This window comes from Phyllostomus hastatus, unplaced genomic scaffold (assembly GCF_019186645.2).
Source record: "Phyllostomus hastatus isolate PE091 unplaced genomic scaffold, TTU_PhHast_1.1 phas_contig_147, whole genome shotgun sequence".
Lineage (NCBI taxonomy): Eukaryota > Metazoa > Chordata > Mammalia > Chiroptera > Phyllostomidae > Phyllostomus > Phyllostomus hastatus.
The window spans coordinates 147005-165046 of record NW_025333603.1 but is presented as its reverse complement, the minus strand read 5'-3'; the positions used below and the strand labels follow the sequence as shown (position 1 = coordinate 165046).

At 41.4% G+C, this 18042-nt stretch overlaps 1 protein-coding gene across 1 annotated transcript in view; it reads right to left on the bottom strand.

Annotated features, from left to right (window-relative positions):
* Positions 1-1821: 1821 nt before the first annotated feature.
* Positions 1822-18042, bottom strand: part of LOC123831702 (cytochrome P450 2J2-like) — a 28536-nt gene continuing 12315 nt past the window's right edge. The window contains exons 3-9 of the mRNA XM_045858825.1: positions 17001-17150; positions 16448-16608; positions 13503-13679; positions 11328-11469; positions 8752-8939; positions 5747-5885; positions 1822-2261 (exon numbers count right to left, since the gene is read on the bottom strand). Coding sequence (XP_045714781.1) covers positions 2083-2261; positions 5747-5885; positions 8752-8939; positions 11328-11469; positions 13503-13679; positions 16448-16608; positions 17001-17150 — 1136 coding nt within the window. The 3' untranslated portion in view covers positions 1822-2082. The remainder of the gene's footprint in view (positions 2262-5746; positions 5886-8751; positions 8940-11327; positions 11470-13502; positions 13680-16447; positions 16609-17000; positions 17151-18042) is intronic.

The window sequence follows — 18042 nt, the reverse complement described above, 5'->3', positions numbered from 1 at the left end:
ATTTTTTAATTGGGTTGCTTGTCTTTTTAGAGTGGAGTTGTGTAAGTTCTTTGTATATTTTGGAGATTAAACCCTAGTCTGAGTTATCATTGGCAAATATGTTTTCCCATATAGTTGGTTCTCTTTTTATTTTAATACTGTTTTGTTTAGCCATGAAGAAGCTTTTTATTTTGATGAGATCCCATTTGTTTATTCTTTCCTTTATGTCCCTTGCTCTAGAGTACATATCAGTGAAAATGTTGCTGCATGAAATATCTGAGATTTTCCTGCCTATGTTCTCCTCTAGGACTTTAATGGTGTCACGGCTTATATTTAAATCTTTTATCCACCTTGAATTTATTTTTGTGTATGGTGTAAGTTGGTGGTCGCATTCATTTTTGTGTGTGTGTAGCTGTCCAGATCACCTAACACCATTTGTTGAAGAGAGTATTTTTACTGCATTTTATGTTGCTTCCCCCTTTGTCAAATATTAATTGCCTGTAGAGACTTGGATTTATTTCTGGCTTCTGGGTTCTGTTCCACTGGTCCATGTGAGTGTTTTAATGCCCGTACCAGGCCATTTTGATTACAATGGCCTTGTAATAGAGTTTGGTATCAGTGGGCTTAATTTTTTAAAAAGCTACAACAACAAACCAAAACAGGGCCTAGCAGGCATTTCTATACAGGGGCCTCTTATGCAAACCACAGTTCAGGGAGAAGTCTGCACTAAGCTTCCTGCCTTCTGCACTGAACTGCCTTTCTATACTGTGTTTGTACCATTTGAGCTTGTCCTGGAGGAGTTTCTAGAATCATGTGTCAACCAATAGGACTGAGGCTTCCCCATCCAATTACATCAGTGCAGCTTTATTATAATTAACATCTTCACTAACCATCAGAGTTGCTCCCTTCTGACTAATAGAGCCATGCTTTTTGGACTAATTAAAATGCAAGCTTTGGAGTCCTTATTTGGCGACTTCTGTCTATATAAGCCATCCCCACTATAGGTGGGAGAGCACGCTTATAGAGCAATTATAGCATAATATGTAGGGCGTTCTGAGAGCCCCTCTGCTGGAACCTCTCCCTATTGCATGCAGGTCAGCTGTGCCTGACCTGGGCACCTTTCCATATGAATTTAAATTATCCTGTGTGTCCTGGCCCTTTGGTGTTTGCAAGTCCTTCAACCCCAGAACAAGTTTTATATTTACAGTGCTGTGTGTCTGTGTCTCTGTGGGACAGCGGGAGAGAAAAGATGCATAGCCTATATTTCAGTGGGGTAAAATCTGTGCCTTAGCCAGGACGCCATAGAAAATGTCATATGCTTGTACCATATTTTCAGACACGGATGCAAAGGAAGAGGGAAAGTGGCCCTGGAGCTTTCAGACTAGGTGAGAAATAAGAGTTATAAAATTCAGATAAAATCTTTAGGTAGTGCTTGGTCAGTATGAAACTTCATATTAGAATCTCTCCAATGAGCTTTGAGGAAAAAGAGGAGTCATTTTACGTTGCCAGAAACTTCAGTTACTCCCAGTCATCTATTCCCCAAAGTTTCACATTAATTATGGTCGTATTCTCTTGGCTGTGGGTCCCAATCCATCTGTTAGGCTGGGGTGAGGCCTAGTGGCTTCACATTTATTCCACGCGGAGTGTGTGAATGCCTGCCCATCTACAATCAGCACAAATGTACAGTGTGGCAGGGACAGAACTCAGAGATTCTTTCCACAAAGGCCTTCATTTTACAGATGAGGAGACTGATCATATTACATGAAGTATTTTGGCCAATTTCTCAGTCTCCCACTTAGGTGATCAGATTGAGGAAAAAAATGTAAGACAAGATCCAAGATATTTAGCAAGTTCAAGGCCTGATGTGATTGGTTTTATTTTAGGAATATCATTGGGGGTGTTTTCTAGAGATACATGATTTGCTCAAGGCTACACTGGAGGAGATAAAACTGGATTTGAATCCAGTTCCCTGTGATTCCAATGCCTGCACCCTTTGCTCAGAGCCACTTCCACTCTGCTTCCTCGGTTCAGAGCAGGTGCCGAGCCTTCAGAGGACATGCCTGTTCATCCTGCTTTCGTTTCCCCTCTCCTTCTCTACCACCTTCATGTCCGAGGAACAGCGCAGATGCGGTAGTCAGCTGGGGAGATGGTGAGGCCCATTCTGAATTCCAGGCTCAGCTTCACATTGTCTGGAGGCTTAAAGGTAAATTTTTGCAAAAGGGTGGTGAAGAAAATAAAGAGCTCAGCCTTGGCCAGCTGTTCTCCAAGGCATGCCCGCTTTCCTGAAAGACAAGAACACAAGATGAGTTATGTTTCCAGTTGATGTCAGTGCCCAGCAGGGATCGAAATCTACTACGTCTTGCAAAACTTCAACAGAAGAAGGGCCTGCTAGGCCCTGGGGCTTTCTGTACAGAGACTTATGTAATCTGACCACCACTGGGCTGAAGCAAAACATGGGAAACATGTATGTGGACTCAGTGCAGTGCCTTCAGGGTCAGGCAGGTGAAGGTGCAGGGTGTAGGTGATGATAGAAGTGGGAGGCCTGGGTTGACCTAGAAAGTGGAGGTCTCGCCTGCAGGCTGTAAAAAATCAGTGAACAAACAATAATGACAGAAGCAGAAAAAAGTTAATTTCTTTCAGTCCTTAGAAGAGTACTTTCTGAAAGTATAAGCCAGTAGTGCCAGCAGGGTTTCTAAAGCATCAGGCATTTGTCCCCTAGATCATGTTTTCCTCCTTAATGATCGGGGACCTTGCTGACATGAATGGCCCTCTACATTGGAACTGCTTCAGCACCCCTCCTTGAGCAGTCCTGGTGCCTGATGGTCCTTCCCCCAAAGTGCCTTTGCTTCTAACATGGGCCCTAGGCTGAATCCTTTACTCCATGCTCACACTTGGCCTTGTGTGGGCCATATCTGAGGCCTGGATATGTTAGTCCAGAACTGGAGGCAGAGGACAGACATCCAATTCAACTCCTCCCACTTTCTAGACATGTGATTCAAGGCAAATTAAATTCTCTAGGCATTGGTGGAAATGTGTGTTTAACGTGGGATCTGTGTTTTATGTATTTCCTGAGCTACACACTGAATCCAAATAATAATGTAGAGAGCAAACCAAAATATCTTAATATATTTGCTGGACAATATCAAACATTCCAGCTGTAAAATAGGTTATCTGTAACTTTGTCTCATTAGTTATAAAAAAAAATATCCAGAAGAATACAATTTAAAAGACTACTGCAAGTAAACCATTTGGCTGATAGCATTACTAAAATAGCTTTCTGTGTATTACAGTTCTTTCCTGTGATACTTTCCTCATTGTGCCCTTTATTCTGAAGTAATTTGAAATGTATAGAAAACTTGCAGGAATAATACAAGACACTTAGTTTTTTCTCAGTAATTTGAAGAGTAAATTCCCCACATTACCCATGAACTCTTCAGTATGAATTCCCTCAAACAAGGACATTATCCGACATAACCACCAAATCAGGAAGTCACCATCATCTATCTTCCCCTGAGGTCCTAATCAGGTTTTGCCATCCTCCCACTAGTGTCGTTCATTTAGTAAAGGATCCAGTTTAGCATCAGGAAGTGATTGTTCAACTTCCCTGACTTTGGTACTTTTGAAAATGATGGACCCATTATTTAGTTAATGTCTTTCATGTTACCTCATGATTAGGTTCAGGTTGTGAGGTTATGCATTTCTGGTGGCCAGATCACCCAAGTGAGGCTGTGTTCTCTTCACTCAGGTGAGACATGATTGTGATCTGTCCTGTTACTGGTGACCATTACGGTGGTGTCTTCCAATTCTCCCCTGTAAAGTTTTTCTTTTTCTCTTTGCAACTAATAAATACTTCTTTGAGACTATGTAAATAAACCAATCTTCAATGAACTAGTTTTCATTTCTATTTCTTGGTCAAATTACTCATTACTCTAATGGTTGCCTGATGTGGAATTTTAAAATTCCCTCATTTCTTGTGCATTATTAGTTAGCATTCTACTAAAGGAAATGCTTCCTTTCCTCCCTGTTTTATTTACTCACTCATTTGTTTTTGTTTTATGAATTCACAAATTCTTTTTTTCATTCAGAGAGGTAAAATTTGTTATTAGTGTTTTGATCTCAAGATACTTGGGATTTGTCTAGTAAATGAACATTCAAGACGGTATTTTCTTAATTTGGGGCACAAAATATTTTCCAGTTCAGTTTATGCTTTTCCTTCCCAAGGCTGGAATCAGCAATTTTCAACAGAAATCCTATCTTCTTTCGGTGGATAACATTATGCAGAAACCAAGATCTGGGCATTTGATGAGCTTGTTATTATCAAGGTGGTGTTGCTCCCAGGGTATCACAGTGAGTAGAGCTGGGAAATTTGTGTACGTATATAGTGTGAGTATATATTTAAATATATACATCCATGTTAATTCATTTACTTTTATATCTACCTACCTACCTGTTTATCGTATTTATCAAAAATATGAGTTTATATTGATAACATCTTGTTTCAATCTAACACCACAGAGTTCATTCTATTATCTCCCTTCCCCTATTTGTAACTTCTTCCCATTATCCTCAATGTGTTTACTTATTGGAACAGTATCCTGTGTATACAGCTTCTCTTATATCACTGCCATAGCCATGCTGTGCAGACACCCCTCATCTTGCTTGTGCTCTGATGCCCAGTCTAGGATTCCACTGTTCCTTCCCTTTTGCAAATACCCTTCTCACCCCACTTGGGCTCCAACACACACAGTAGTCACTACGACTATCTCTCTTGTGTGTGTAATAAATTATTTTTTCCCTCTGTAATCCGTGGTCAATGCAAAAAAGGAAAAAAGTGTGAAAGAGAAAAGTATAAAAAGCTGCAATAATTAACCCCCCTCAGCCTCAGTTTCATTATCTCTGCAGTGGTGACAGTAACATGAACCTTGTAAGTTTCACCAGAACAAAAACATTTTTTTTCCACTTTATTCATTGTCATATCCTCGGGGCTGACTTGTTGGTACATAGTAGCTCAGAAAATGTTTTAAGAACTAAGGGACTGGGCAATTACTTGAAATAATCCAGGAAAAATACCTCATTCACCACTCAGAAACATACTAAGAATTGTTGCTATTCATTTTACAATGTTTAACACCCTTTTGGAAATGGCTGGCTTGGAAAGGAGACGGTTGACACAGCACTCACTTTTGCACCATTCAAGTAGTTTACCATGTAAATGTATTGCTTGGATTTATACAGAACAATGTAAATTTAAAGAGGCAAAAGGGGCACGCATATAGAGTAGAATCCCATCCAATCCAGCCATGGCATTCAGAGTCTCTCCTGATGCCCATAATGGTAAAAGTATCCTTTCCTTTTCCCACCACATCCCCTTATTATATTACAAATTGGCTCTAATTCCATGTGAGTGGGTAACCCTTAAAGAGAACTTTAAACATTTGAAAACTCTGTAAAGATGGCAAGTTCCAAACTGTTTTGTGAGAAAGAGACGAGGCCTAAGTCTCTGTCCCCCGTGTTCTGGAGGACCCAAAAAAGTGAAGGTGAAGTCTCCATCAGAGGCAAGCAAGGGCTCAGGAAGTGAGGGAAGCCTGAAGCAATGCCAGCCCAGGGTATCCTGAGGTATAACCCCAGTAACAGGGAGTCACACTAGGCAGGACTCATGTGGAGTATGGAGATATTCCAACTAGAGCAAAGGATGCTGGGGAGAAAAGCAGAAAAGGGCTGGCAGAGGAACTCTGGATTCATGCACTCTCATTGTTTTCACACTCACCTAATGAGAAGGGCAGAAAGGCTTCCCTTTTCTTAAACTGTCCATTCTCCAGAAAATGCTCAGGATTGAATGTGTTAGGGGTGGTCCACTCTGTGGGGTCTCTGTGCAGTGCAGTCAGGTTGGTCACAAGCATGGTGCCCTGGAGGAGGCAGCAAAGACTCAGGACAGGCTTCACCTATACAACATACCTATGAGTGCGGGGGAACTCCCCTGCTCCCAGGTTGGAACCTGCCCATATCCTCACCCTTCCAATCCCACCATCTTCTGAGTCCAGCCATCCCCCTCCAACCTACCCAGGGCCCGAGTCTTTGTCACGGTACAGCTTGTAATGATGGACAGCAAATGCCTTCTGGGAATTTATTAGGGAGGTGGGGCTTCTCTTGACTGAGTATGGATCTTCTCCAAAGGGACAAGGCAGTATAGGACTTGAGAGAAGACATGTAGTGTAAGAGCTTTGCTAGTCAGGACTGTACCAAAATCAACCCAGCTACTCACTGAAGTGGTAACCATGGCAGTGCTAGCAAGGTAAATAGTGTCTCGTTCACCCCTGTGTCCCCCATTGTCTTCCCTCCAATGTCTACTGCACTGCACAGGAGGTTTGATAGTAGCATCAGGTCACCCAGTAAAGGGAACCATTGTCCACGCAAGTACGTGGCAAGGAACCCAAGAGTCCTCCTTAAAGCCTTCCTTTCCCTCATTGTGCCTTCATGTAATTCTTCAGTGAGCCTGGTTGATTTTACTATAGATTTCTCTTGATTCTGTCCCCTCCATTCTGTGTCCACTGTCATAGTCCAGGCTACCACCTTGCTGTCTCTACTCCTGTAATAGCTGTCTAACTGTGCCCCCTGTCCTCTCCCCTTTCAATCTGCTCCACACTCTGAAACCAGAGTGAACTTTGAATATAGGATTAATTCATGTCACATCCATCTACCCACCCACCTATACCTTGAACTTGAGAGAACCTTTCAGTAGCTTCCCATCACTCTGAGGTGACAGACCCATTGTCTAGCTCCTGTCTGGGCCACTCTCTCTGTGCCTGCACTCCCATTACATTGGCTTCTTTCAGCTTCTCAAACACCTCTGCTCCCACTCATTTCCATACCTTTTGAAATGTTCTTTACAGTATCTGAATGAGTGTCTTCCTTACTTTGTTACTGAGCTAACCCTTAAGCATTCTGCTGTCCTCAGCTCAAACATTACTTCCTTTGGAGACCTCCTCAGACCACTCCTGCTTCCACTCCCCATTCCAGCAAGCCTTCATGTTTACAGAAACCAGTGAGTGTTTTCAGGGGGCAGTTATCACAGTTTCTAAGTATGCACTTTTGTGGTTATTTTCCTCAGGGTCATTTTCCCAGGCCTGAGCATTTTGGTTTTTAATGAACATTTGTTGATTCAATTTTAGAATAACTTCTATTTTAAGTACTCTCTATACTCAGTTTAGATTTAATGTTTTACATGCATGGTTTATTTTACTTCCACCTGTGAGGTAGGTTTTCATTCATTTTACAAACAACAAAAAAGAAGCTCTGAGATGTTAAATAACATGCCCAGAGTCACATAACAAAATTGAGGTGGAGCTATGATTTGAACTAGGCCTGTCTGACATCAAAGCCATGGCTCCTAGCCTCCACTATGTAGTAACTTAGGTCTCTCATTTCTCAGGATAGTTATCATGCTCAGCATTGAAAATCAGGGGTAGGACTGGGATGGTTCTCTGGAGCTTAAATGAATTGCTATGACAATGCAGGCAGCACCTGTGAATTAATTTAGACTTCAGCTTTCACCTACAATGTAGAATCAGCAGGAATCAGTGAATGCAATAGCTACAGGCACAGCCGCTTTCCCTGGGTCTGCAGGGACAGTGACCAAAATGTGTACAATGGGTAAGCCTTTCTGGTTCTGCCTCTTAAACTTGTCTCCAGGTAGGACACATGGAGAAGAACAGAGACAACCAGAATGGACACCCAGAGTCTGACCAAGGTGTTGAGAAAGCAAGGGACCTGTAAATGTGCAGTGTGCAGAGAGGGCACCAGGGGGCACAAGAGAGCTGTCTGCTGATATCAAAAACCCCGGAGGGCAGAGATCAGAATTTCCTTCCTGAGGACAAGGGATTGAAAGGGAGGAACTGAGAGCAATCCCAAGATGACTCATTTAAGGTCAGAGTAACACAACTCCTGTGTAGACAACAGGATGTAATATTAAAGAGGTGAACCCGGGTATCAGAAGAGATCTGGTTCCTGAACCAAACTCATCACATTGTAGTTGAGAGACCTTACACAGGCTGAATCACTATGAGCCCTGATTCCCAATTTATATAATAGAAATAACAGACTTAAACTGAGAACAGATTAAGCATTCTGAAATGACCTATGTATTCCATGGGACATAATTACTGCTTCATAGGTGTTAGTTTCTTTCTCTCCTTTTCTGATACTGAGTATTGCACACATTTGGAGTGGTTTCTCTTATGGGACAGACCCCCACCTCCACCCCCACCTCAAAAGGGGCTGCAAGTAAAAGCTGAAACAACACCTGTGGCAATATTATGTTAGATGTTGGCCAAGTGATCTCAGTTGACCCTTCATATTTCACCATTCTATAGACCCAGGATTGTGAGGCAGAATTTTCCATAGAAAGTATGGCAGGTCCCTACTCCTGAAAGATGTTCTACCAAAGCAAAGAAGAAAATTCCATGGCCACTTCTGACTGAAAGTGGCTGCCTGCTCTATCTCCAGAAAGATTCACAAAACATATTTTACATTAAAAACACAGAAAACTTGACCTGGGAGTCCCCTTTTCTTTCCATAATAACCATTAATATCTAGTTGAACTAATGTTCTAAAGGCCACACATGAAGAAATATTTTAGTATTGAATCAGCAATAATATATGTCACTCCCCATTTAAGTGATTCTGTAGGACAAGAGTCCATGTCACTTTTCTATTTCAGATTCCTGTCATTTAAAAAGATGAGCTTGAAGAACTCAGGCTGGAGTCCTTAATTACCTTAGGTATGTAGTATCCAGCCAGGGTGGTATCAGCTGTCACTTCCCTGGGCACATTCAAGGGGAGGATATTTCCCATTCTCTGCACCTCATGGACGACGGCATTGGTGTAGGGCAGGAACTCCCGAGAAGCCATGCTGGGCTGCTGTGACTGGCCAAGCACTCTGTCGATCTCAGCTTGTACTTTTTCTTGAAGAGAAAGTTCTATAATTCTATAACTTTCCTTGAGCCTGGTTAAGCTCAGGAATGGAGTAACTAGTATCAAAGTGCCAACCACTGCAGTGGGTTCTACGGACTCTTGTTTCTCAAAGTGGCAAATGGAGAGTGGAAAGCTGGCCGTGAGATGGAACAATGCTGGGTGAACGTTTTTATTCTACCCCATTACTGCTCCAACTTCCTTAAACTCTTTGAGCCTCAGTTTTCTCTTCCTATTAAGTGAGACTAAATCTACCTCCATGTTAGGGATATTTTGAGATTTATGTTACCTGATTGAGGTGAGTACCCAAATAATAATAAAAACTGCTAATTGTCCCCCAATATGTTTTTTTCCTCTCTCTACAGGAGGTTTTAGCTGGATACCTGGTTATCAGGCCAAAGACTCCATCTTCCAGATTCCCCTTTTGACTAAGAGTGATCATGTGATGAAGTTCTGACTAATGGACTGTGTGTAGGAGGAATGTTTAATACTTAGCAGGTGCCCCTCCACTTCATCCCGTCTCCATGGTGGAAAAGCAGTCTTTGTGGGGGAGCAATATCTGCCACTGCAGTGAGGGCGTCATCTTAGATACAACACAACAACCACACACTGGAGAGGTGGAGCCCAGTGGGCTCTGCAGAGTGTGGTTCAAATTTCATACCTGAGAGCAATAAACTCCTATTTTATAATACTTTAACTGTCCATTTAACAACATTTTAATGCTGGTAAAAGAGACATAACATAAAATTTATCACTTTAACTTTTCTAAGAGTATAGTGCAATAGTGTTAAGTGTAGTCACATTGTTATGCAACAAATCTTCAGAATTTTTTAAAATGCAGAACTGAAACTATATCCATGAACAACCACTCCCCCCTCCCTCCAGGTCCCCAGCCTCCAGCATGTACCATTCTACTTTCTGTTTCTCTGAATGTGACTAGTCTTGATGCCTCACACAGTGGAATCACACAGTATTTGTTTTTGTATGACTGGATTATTTAACTTAACATGATATCCTTAAGGTTTATCCATGTTTCAGCATGAGTCAGAATTCCCTTCCTGTTTAAGGATGAGTGATATTCCATTATACTCCACATTTTATTTATCCCGCCTTACATTGCTGGACACACAGTTGCCACCTCCTGGAGACTGTGACTGATGCTGCTATGAACATGGGTGTGAACTGCTGTCATCTTCAGCCATTATTTCTTTGGAGCCTCTATTACAGAGACCAAGTCTGTAACCTAACTAAGCAGCTTTTAAACTTTAAAAAAATAATGTGAATAACAGCTGAAAAGGCATTTTGCATCGTGACTCAGGAGATATATATATATATATTTACATAAATAAACTTATCCTTATTACATGGGAAGCTCTCTGATCTTTTCTATCCTATTTTTATTTCCGAAAAAAAACTGCTGTTGATCCACTAAATTTATGTTATATCCCTTTAATAAACTGTTACCCACAGTTTAAACAACTGTATAATAACAAATCTGATTTCTGTTCTGGGAACTGGAAAAAGGAAACTGTTTCTAACTCTCACTGTCTCTGAATGAACTGCAGTCTGTGAGGAAGAGGTATAAATGATGTGCAATAAACACGGTAATGGAGGTGTGTTAGGTCATCTCTAGAGAGAGAGTGCTAGGCATTCTCTATGGGAATGGAAAAACATGGAATGAGAGGTAGTGTTTAGCAGATTCTTCATGCAGAACTAGTGGTTTACCAGGCAGAAAATCAAGGAAACATTCTTGTAGAGGGAAGAGCTGGTGCGATGACACTGAGGCATAAACAATGACAATGCAACAAAAATGACATGTGATTTAATGAGGCTACATGCAGCGTGGGTGGAGGTGAGGTTGGACAGGAAGTAAGAGGAACATCGTAGGGTATGATGTCTGAAACTAACAAGTTTGAATATCATCTCCAGGGCAATGGAAGACATAACTTTGAAGGAGGGAAGGCCAAGACCAGGTGTCTTTTCTTTCTCTCCTTTCCTCCCTCCCTCTCTTTCTTCCTTGCTTCCTTCCTTCCTTTATTTTCTTTTTCTTTTGTATTGTATGACATCTAACCTTCCCTAGAACAAAATTTCACATGAGGATGCACCTCTCTCCTGGAATTCACCACAATGTCAATTATCCTCACAGTTTTTCCTGCTAGACTTAGTATTTCCTGAAGGTAGGGACTCTGTGTTATATTTGTATTGGTGGGATTCATCACAATCATGACTGAAAAATTGCCAAATGTGCCCATTCTCAAGTCCACATGGCCTCATAGCCATGCTATCATTGTTTCCAGTCTACCATCTGCTCCCACCTTTGAGGTGGCTGCTGCAGGAGACACCACTGTGTGCTGGCTCAGGACACCCACTGACATGCTCACCTTGGATTTCTGGGTAGACAGCCATGTAAAGCAGAGCCCAGCGCAGCGTTGTTGAAGTTGTCTCAGTGCCAGCCAAGAAGAGATCCAGGGTGGTGAAGATGAGGTTTTCCTCATGGAAACTGGAAGTAGCATTGCACATATGCTAGAAAGCACCATGCTTATTAGTGGATTTGGAGGGTTCTTGGTTACCACGATACAGAGGGACTTCATCTTAGGGAGAGCATGTGGGAGGAGGGGGTCCTAGGAGGAAGGACTTTCCCCTTTGGTTTCCTCAGGAGGCAGAGTCTCATTTCAGCAATATTGTTAGCACAGTCCTCCCCAAGTGCTGGAAGGTTTTGTTAGTTTGGGTGAATGAAAATCAAAGCTAGTTTTTAATGCCTATAGTTTGAGAGAAGCAATTAGTACAGTGGAAAGAGAAGCTATTAGTCCAGTGGGGAGATGGACTTTGGTTCCGACATTAACCCCAGAGCTCAGTATTTCTGTGATACAGGGCAAGTTACTTCACCTGCTTGTGCTTCAGTTTCCTGTTTTATAAAATAAAAAATAACAAAACAAGCCTCTGAAGAGGACCTTCTGATTCATATGAGAGGCAGTGGGTACACAGCAAATACTCAACAAATATTTATACTGATACTAGAAAGAATAATTTAATTCTTCTATGTACAAGTTTTGTATCTCTCAGTCCGTCTTTTCCTTGTAGGTGAAAACTCTCTGAATCTACCCATCATTCCTTAGGACAGCCCATAGTCATTACCACCTTCCTCTGAAAGCCTCAATTGGTCCACATTCCTCTTACTGTGAGTCCCATGCCTGCACACCATAGAGCAAGGGAAGTCTCCTCTTCTGAGAAGGAATCAGTGTTTCTATTAATGTCATGCCAATAAGGTGAAATAAGAAAGGGGATGAGGAAGAAATCCATGATTCTGCCAACTTCCACAGGAGGAACAAATAATGTGATAGTCAACAATTATGAAACTAATGCAATGAACTATATTCATCAGAAGGAGGACTCTTTTAAATGCTACACATCCAATTTGGCCTTTTGCCCCTATGTCTTTCCTATAATGTTGGAAAGTGGGCAATATGGGGTTCCACTCAAGCCTTGAGGATAAACTCTGGCAACTGATTCAGCTTCCTTTGCATTCTGTCCTGGGGAAGGAGGGAGGGGTAGGTAATTGGGCACAGATCCAAGCAAGAATAAAACAAAGCTTTGAGGCTCAAGTCTTATTTTTCCTTTTTACATAGCACCTTGAGATATGGGTAGAGGGTAGAGACTAGAAGATGAAAAGGCAGTATTTGGGCATTCCCAAGTCCTCAAGCCAAATATAACTGAACCCCTATCTTTACTCCTCATTGCCTCATCCATCCTAAGTTAATGCTACTCTTTTTTTTTTTAGATTTTATTTATTTATTTTTAGAGAGAAGGGAAGGGAGGGAGAAAGAGAGGGAGAGAAACATCTATGTTTGGTTGCCTTTCACACACCTCCTACTGGGGTTCTGGCCCACAACCCAGGCATGTGCCCTGACTGGTAATTGAACTGATGACCCTTTGGTTCCCAGCCCAGACTCAGCCCACTGAGCTACACCAGCCAGAGCAAGTTAATGCTGCTCTTACACTCTATGAAATCCTGCTTCTAAGTTTACTCCCCTGTTGTAAGTTCAATCATGACTCACAAAGATGTCCATGCCTAATCTCTGGAACCAGTAGAAGGTATGTGGAAAAAAGGGATTGAAATCCCTTTTATGATAGATATGATTAAATTAAGGGCCTTGATATAGGAAGATAATGTGGAGAATCCCAGTGGGCCCAATACAATCACTGGAGGCAAGAGTGTTGTAAGGAGAGGGTGTAAGAATGGCAGCAGAGAAGGTGCTACACTGATGGATTTGAAGATAAAGGAGAGGGCCATGAGCCAAGGAACACAGGCAACCTCTAGAAGCTGGAAGCATCAAGGAAATGGTTTCTCCCCTAGAGCCTTCAAAGGAGCCAGCCTTGCCAACACCTTGACTGGAGCCCATTCCAACGGCTTTCAGACTTATGACCTCCAGAGCTGGAAGAAAATAAATCTGTGCTGTTGTGAGCCACTAAGTTAATTTCTGACAGCATCCATAGGAAACAGTACATCTCTATTTGTTCTTCAAAAACAAAGCCCAGGAAACAACTGTTTTCCTCACCTTTTCCATTTCCTTGAGGTATGCATCAATAAAATCTCTTGATTCCTCAGGATTCCAATCTCTCTTGTGCTTTTCAATCACATGAGAAACAAACAATTTCAGTTTCTCCCATTTGCTGAAGAGTGCTTGGTGGGGTCCAGGAACGAAGTGCATTATCCGTGGAAAGACAGTATAGAGCTGATTGAGAAAAACAGAACAATGACAGAGACATCATGGACCCAGTCTCCTAGTTTTTAAGACAGCAGAAATGTTCTTTTTCTACCTCTTGTTTGCCTGTACTTGCACCTTGATGGTTCTCGCTCTCATCCCTCATCTTATCCTTCCAGCAAAGCATTTCAGAGCTCCATACAAAACATACTTTTTCAGAGCATTTCTCACCACCCCAACTGCTCTGTCTCTTCCAACAAACTACTGTCTCTTGTCTGGATGCTGTAACAGCCTCTGATAGTTTTTCTGATTCATTCTTATTCCTGTTCCCAGTATATTTTCCACAGAAATGCAGACTGATCATTTAACAGTTTAACCCAGTGATTTTCAACTAGTGTGCTGCAAGACTTTTTAAAACATGTAATACCTGATTATTTAGTCAGAGGCATGGAATACTTTTCCTTAGATTGTAAAATTAAAAAAAAAAACAACAATCAACACAATAGCTGTCCAGTGTGAATGAGTCTAAATTATACCTATTTTTGTCAGATCAGCAAAAAGTGTATACTTTTGGTGCACCAGAGAAGTTTAGTAATTAGTTTACATGTGCCATGAGATGCGCAGTGTTGAAAATCACTGGTTAAATAGGATCACTTCACTTTTTGTTTATCAGTTTTTCAATGACTCCCCAAGACACACAGGTAAACTGCGACATGTTCTCTAGGCATAGAAGCTCTACACGAGCAGGTTCCTATACACACCTGTCACTCCCAGCCACCTTACCTTCTCCAGTCCGTCCCATTGGCCTCTGTAAGAACATCAAGGATGTTTCTGTTTAGGCCTTTGCATTTGCTATTCCTTCAAGCTGAAAGGCTCTTCCTCTGAAATCTCCTGAGCTCCAGCCGTTTCACTTCATTCAAGTGTTGCCCAAATGTCATCTACTTGGAGCAGCCTCCCCTAATGGTCCAATAAGTAACAGCACTCCCGTCACCCTCTTTCCATTCCCTTATCCTGTCTTATTTTTCTTCATGGCATTTAACACTCTTTTGTGATATTTATATATATACATATATATTACAAAATATGTATATGTATACATATATATGTGTATATATGTACATATATATGTTTGTCCCCATTAAGGTAATGAGGGCATTACCTTATTTCATTTTTAATGAAATAGAGATGGCTTTTAGTATATTTTCTCTAATAATAATAATCTGGTAGGAAATAGATAGTATGGCATAATGGAAAATCACCTAGACTTATTACATTATTGGTTTTCGTTAACAGCTCTGCTGCTTTCTAGCTATAACACTTTGGTAATAATAATAATGAGGAAGAGGAGGATGTGACTTCTTGCTTCTTAGTTCAACTAGTTGCTGATGGGGCCCCAGGGCTATACTGGTGGCAAAATGTCATGAGGTCCATTAAGCACCTATCCCAGAGCTGGTGCACCACATGTGGATTTGCTCACACATTCTCTTATCTGCCTGCATACACCATGATGCTTCATTTCATCTTTAAAAGATTTCTGTGAAAATTAACTCAGATAGAATGTATAGTTGTCCATCAAAGCCCCTGGTCTATTTTGGGACTCCAAGAAATGGCTATTAACCCTATTCTGCTGTCTATTCTTATCCCTTTAGAAATTTCATTTCCTAGAGAAAGTCAGCTGGGTACCCTGAACTCTCATGACTTCCTGGGTTCTGTCTTAATAGGAAGAGCAAAAATGGTATCACTGAGTTGGAGACTACCACATCTGGAAGTGAGAACAAGGAATTCAAAAATAACTTGGACAATAATAATAAAAATTAAAGCTCACATACATTATGGCACTTGCATGTGCCAGGAATCACACTAACATCTTTACCCATCCAGGCAAAGATGTTTATCAGGAATAAATAAAAATAAACCTGTTCCTAGATACCAGAGAGGCTACCTCAAGACTTGGGCCTGATTTTTACTTAGACATGCCTTCCAAACCCAGAACAGTGGCTGAGAGACCAAGAAGCTTCACAGAGTTTTTGACAGACTCAGAACATCCCAGGACTAAAATGGAGTGCAGACCCCACCAAGGAAGGGGCAAGGTTTGAGCCCCAAATGCCTTTACCCTATGAAATTCGAAGACTGATGATACCCTGCTGATGGGCATGCAAACAGGGAAGTAGCATTGGAAACCTGGCATCTTTTATGTTTGGGTTTATATATGGAAGAGAAATGAATGGATGTATCCACAGGAACAATTGTACTAGAATGTTCATGCAGCTTTACTTCTAACATTTAAAACCTGGAAATAACCCAAGTGTTTCTCAATAGAGAAGAGAGTGGTAAACAGTGGCATACCCATAAAATGGAGTACTATCCAGAATTTTCAAAAACAGCAACTAATACAAATGAATCACAAAACAGGATGTCCAGGGGAAACCAAGCACAGAAGAAAAGTTCTGAGACAGGAGGTCTGAGGTGGCTATTCTTATCCCTTTAGAAATTTCAGAGTTAGAGAGGGACATGGATGGGGGAACTCAAACACAATGGCACTCCTGACATTTTTAATTAAAAAAGATAAGAGCACAGGTGTATGGCATGTGAAGTTCACTGTTTCATGTGAAGACTGAAAATGTTCTTTGCATACAGCATGTACTTAATTACATTATGTAAAACACTATAGTAACAGGTTGATTTCAAATAAGATTGTGTTGAAGTCAATTTTAAAGGATTACATTGTAGACTAAAATACCCGTGCCCAACATCAGCCCCAGCATCATTAACCAAGAAATGAAAAGAGAAACCCTTACGTGTGCCCACACTGACATCTCTAGGTGTACGACCTCATCTATCAACTTCAGCATTTCTTGAAACTGATCATCCTGGTACTCAAAGCGCTCCCCAAAGGTGATGGAGCAAATAATATTGGAAACTGCATTGTTGATCTTGAAGTGAGGATTAAAAGGCTGTCCTGGAGGTGGAAGAAAAGGTAGATCCTTCAGACTGGTTTGCTTCTGTTTTCTAATAGTCTACATCACATATGATACCTGAAGGACAAAATCACACCTGAGGCGGTGGCCACAGCACCCTACACTTGGTCAGACATACAGGAAGTACTCACTCAGTGCCTAGGAAGTCAAACTGATGACTGGGGTTTAAAATCAATAATGTGTTTAATGCCCTTCTTCTTGTGCTTAATTATAGAGCTCCCTGAGGGCAGGGCCATGGTTAGTTGTTTGGTTATATCCTCAGAGCCAAATACAGTGCTGGGCACAGGACAGGCATGTAAGTACTGAGGAAGTATCTGTTCAGTGAATGAAAGGGCCAAAGTCTCCTGCACATGTCCTAGAGGAGGACACTCACCCTTCTCCTCCTCTATTGCCAGCGCCAGGTGATGGACCTCCTCCTGTATGCGCTCCTCTAAGCTCTTCTTTCCTAAACCAAAGTCCCTTAGTGTTGTCAGGGTGAACCTTCTTTGCTCCTTCCATATCTGGCCACTGGACAGGGTCAATCCTGACAAAAGGAAAGCCAGCATTATGAAAAGAAAGCCAACATATGGTATGGGAATTTCTATGAGACTGTAGAAAGGAAAAGGTCATTAGGCAGTTGGGCAGTATTCAGATCCATCATCCCAGAGCAATGAATATAATTGTTCCCATGCACTGGTTGGTGGAAATAACAAACACGTTAGTATTTTTTATGCATTATGTAATTTAGTACTCACAGAAACTCTGGGAGGTAAATACAATTATTAACCCCTTTCCAACTTTGCTGATGAAAAAAGTGAAGTAAAAGGGAAAAAGTAAAGTTTGCAAAGACACACACAGGGTAGTAAGCATCTGAGCAGGCATTCAAATTCATGTATGCCTGACTGTAAAGCCCATGCTTTCATTACTAGTCACATAGCTATATTTACATGTTTATGTCATGCTACACACTAAGAATGCACCCATAGGTAAGAAAATCCATATTTGTAAAGAGGTAAGGCTTTAATGGGTCTTAGAGGAGAGGTCCCATCTACACTTAACCTTCAAAAATAAAGAAATGCCTGAAGAAAGCAGAGGCAATAGAATATCCCATGCAGGCAAAGGAAAAGACAGCATCTTGGTGTGTTCAACAGACCATCATTTCTTGTATAACACGGGTAAGGCCACACCCCTTTCCTTTCTTCACTTCTCGAGCACTCTTCAACTCCTTTTAATGTCTGGCTTTGCCTCTACTCTCTCAGTGAAATGGCCCTCCTTGCTCTCAAATCCAGGGTTGCTTTTTAACCTCATCTTACTTGGTTTTTCATCAACGTGAGACACTTTTTTCTTGAAACACTCTTTTCCAATGGTGTTCAGGACACTACGCTTCCCAGATTTTATTTTTTTCAAATTCTCTGAAAGGAGAGAACTTCCCATAT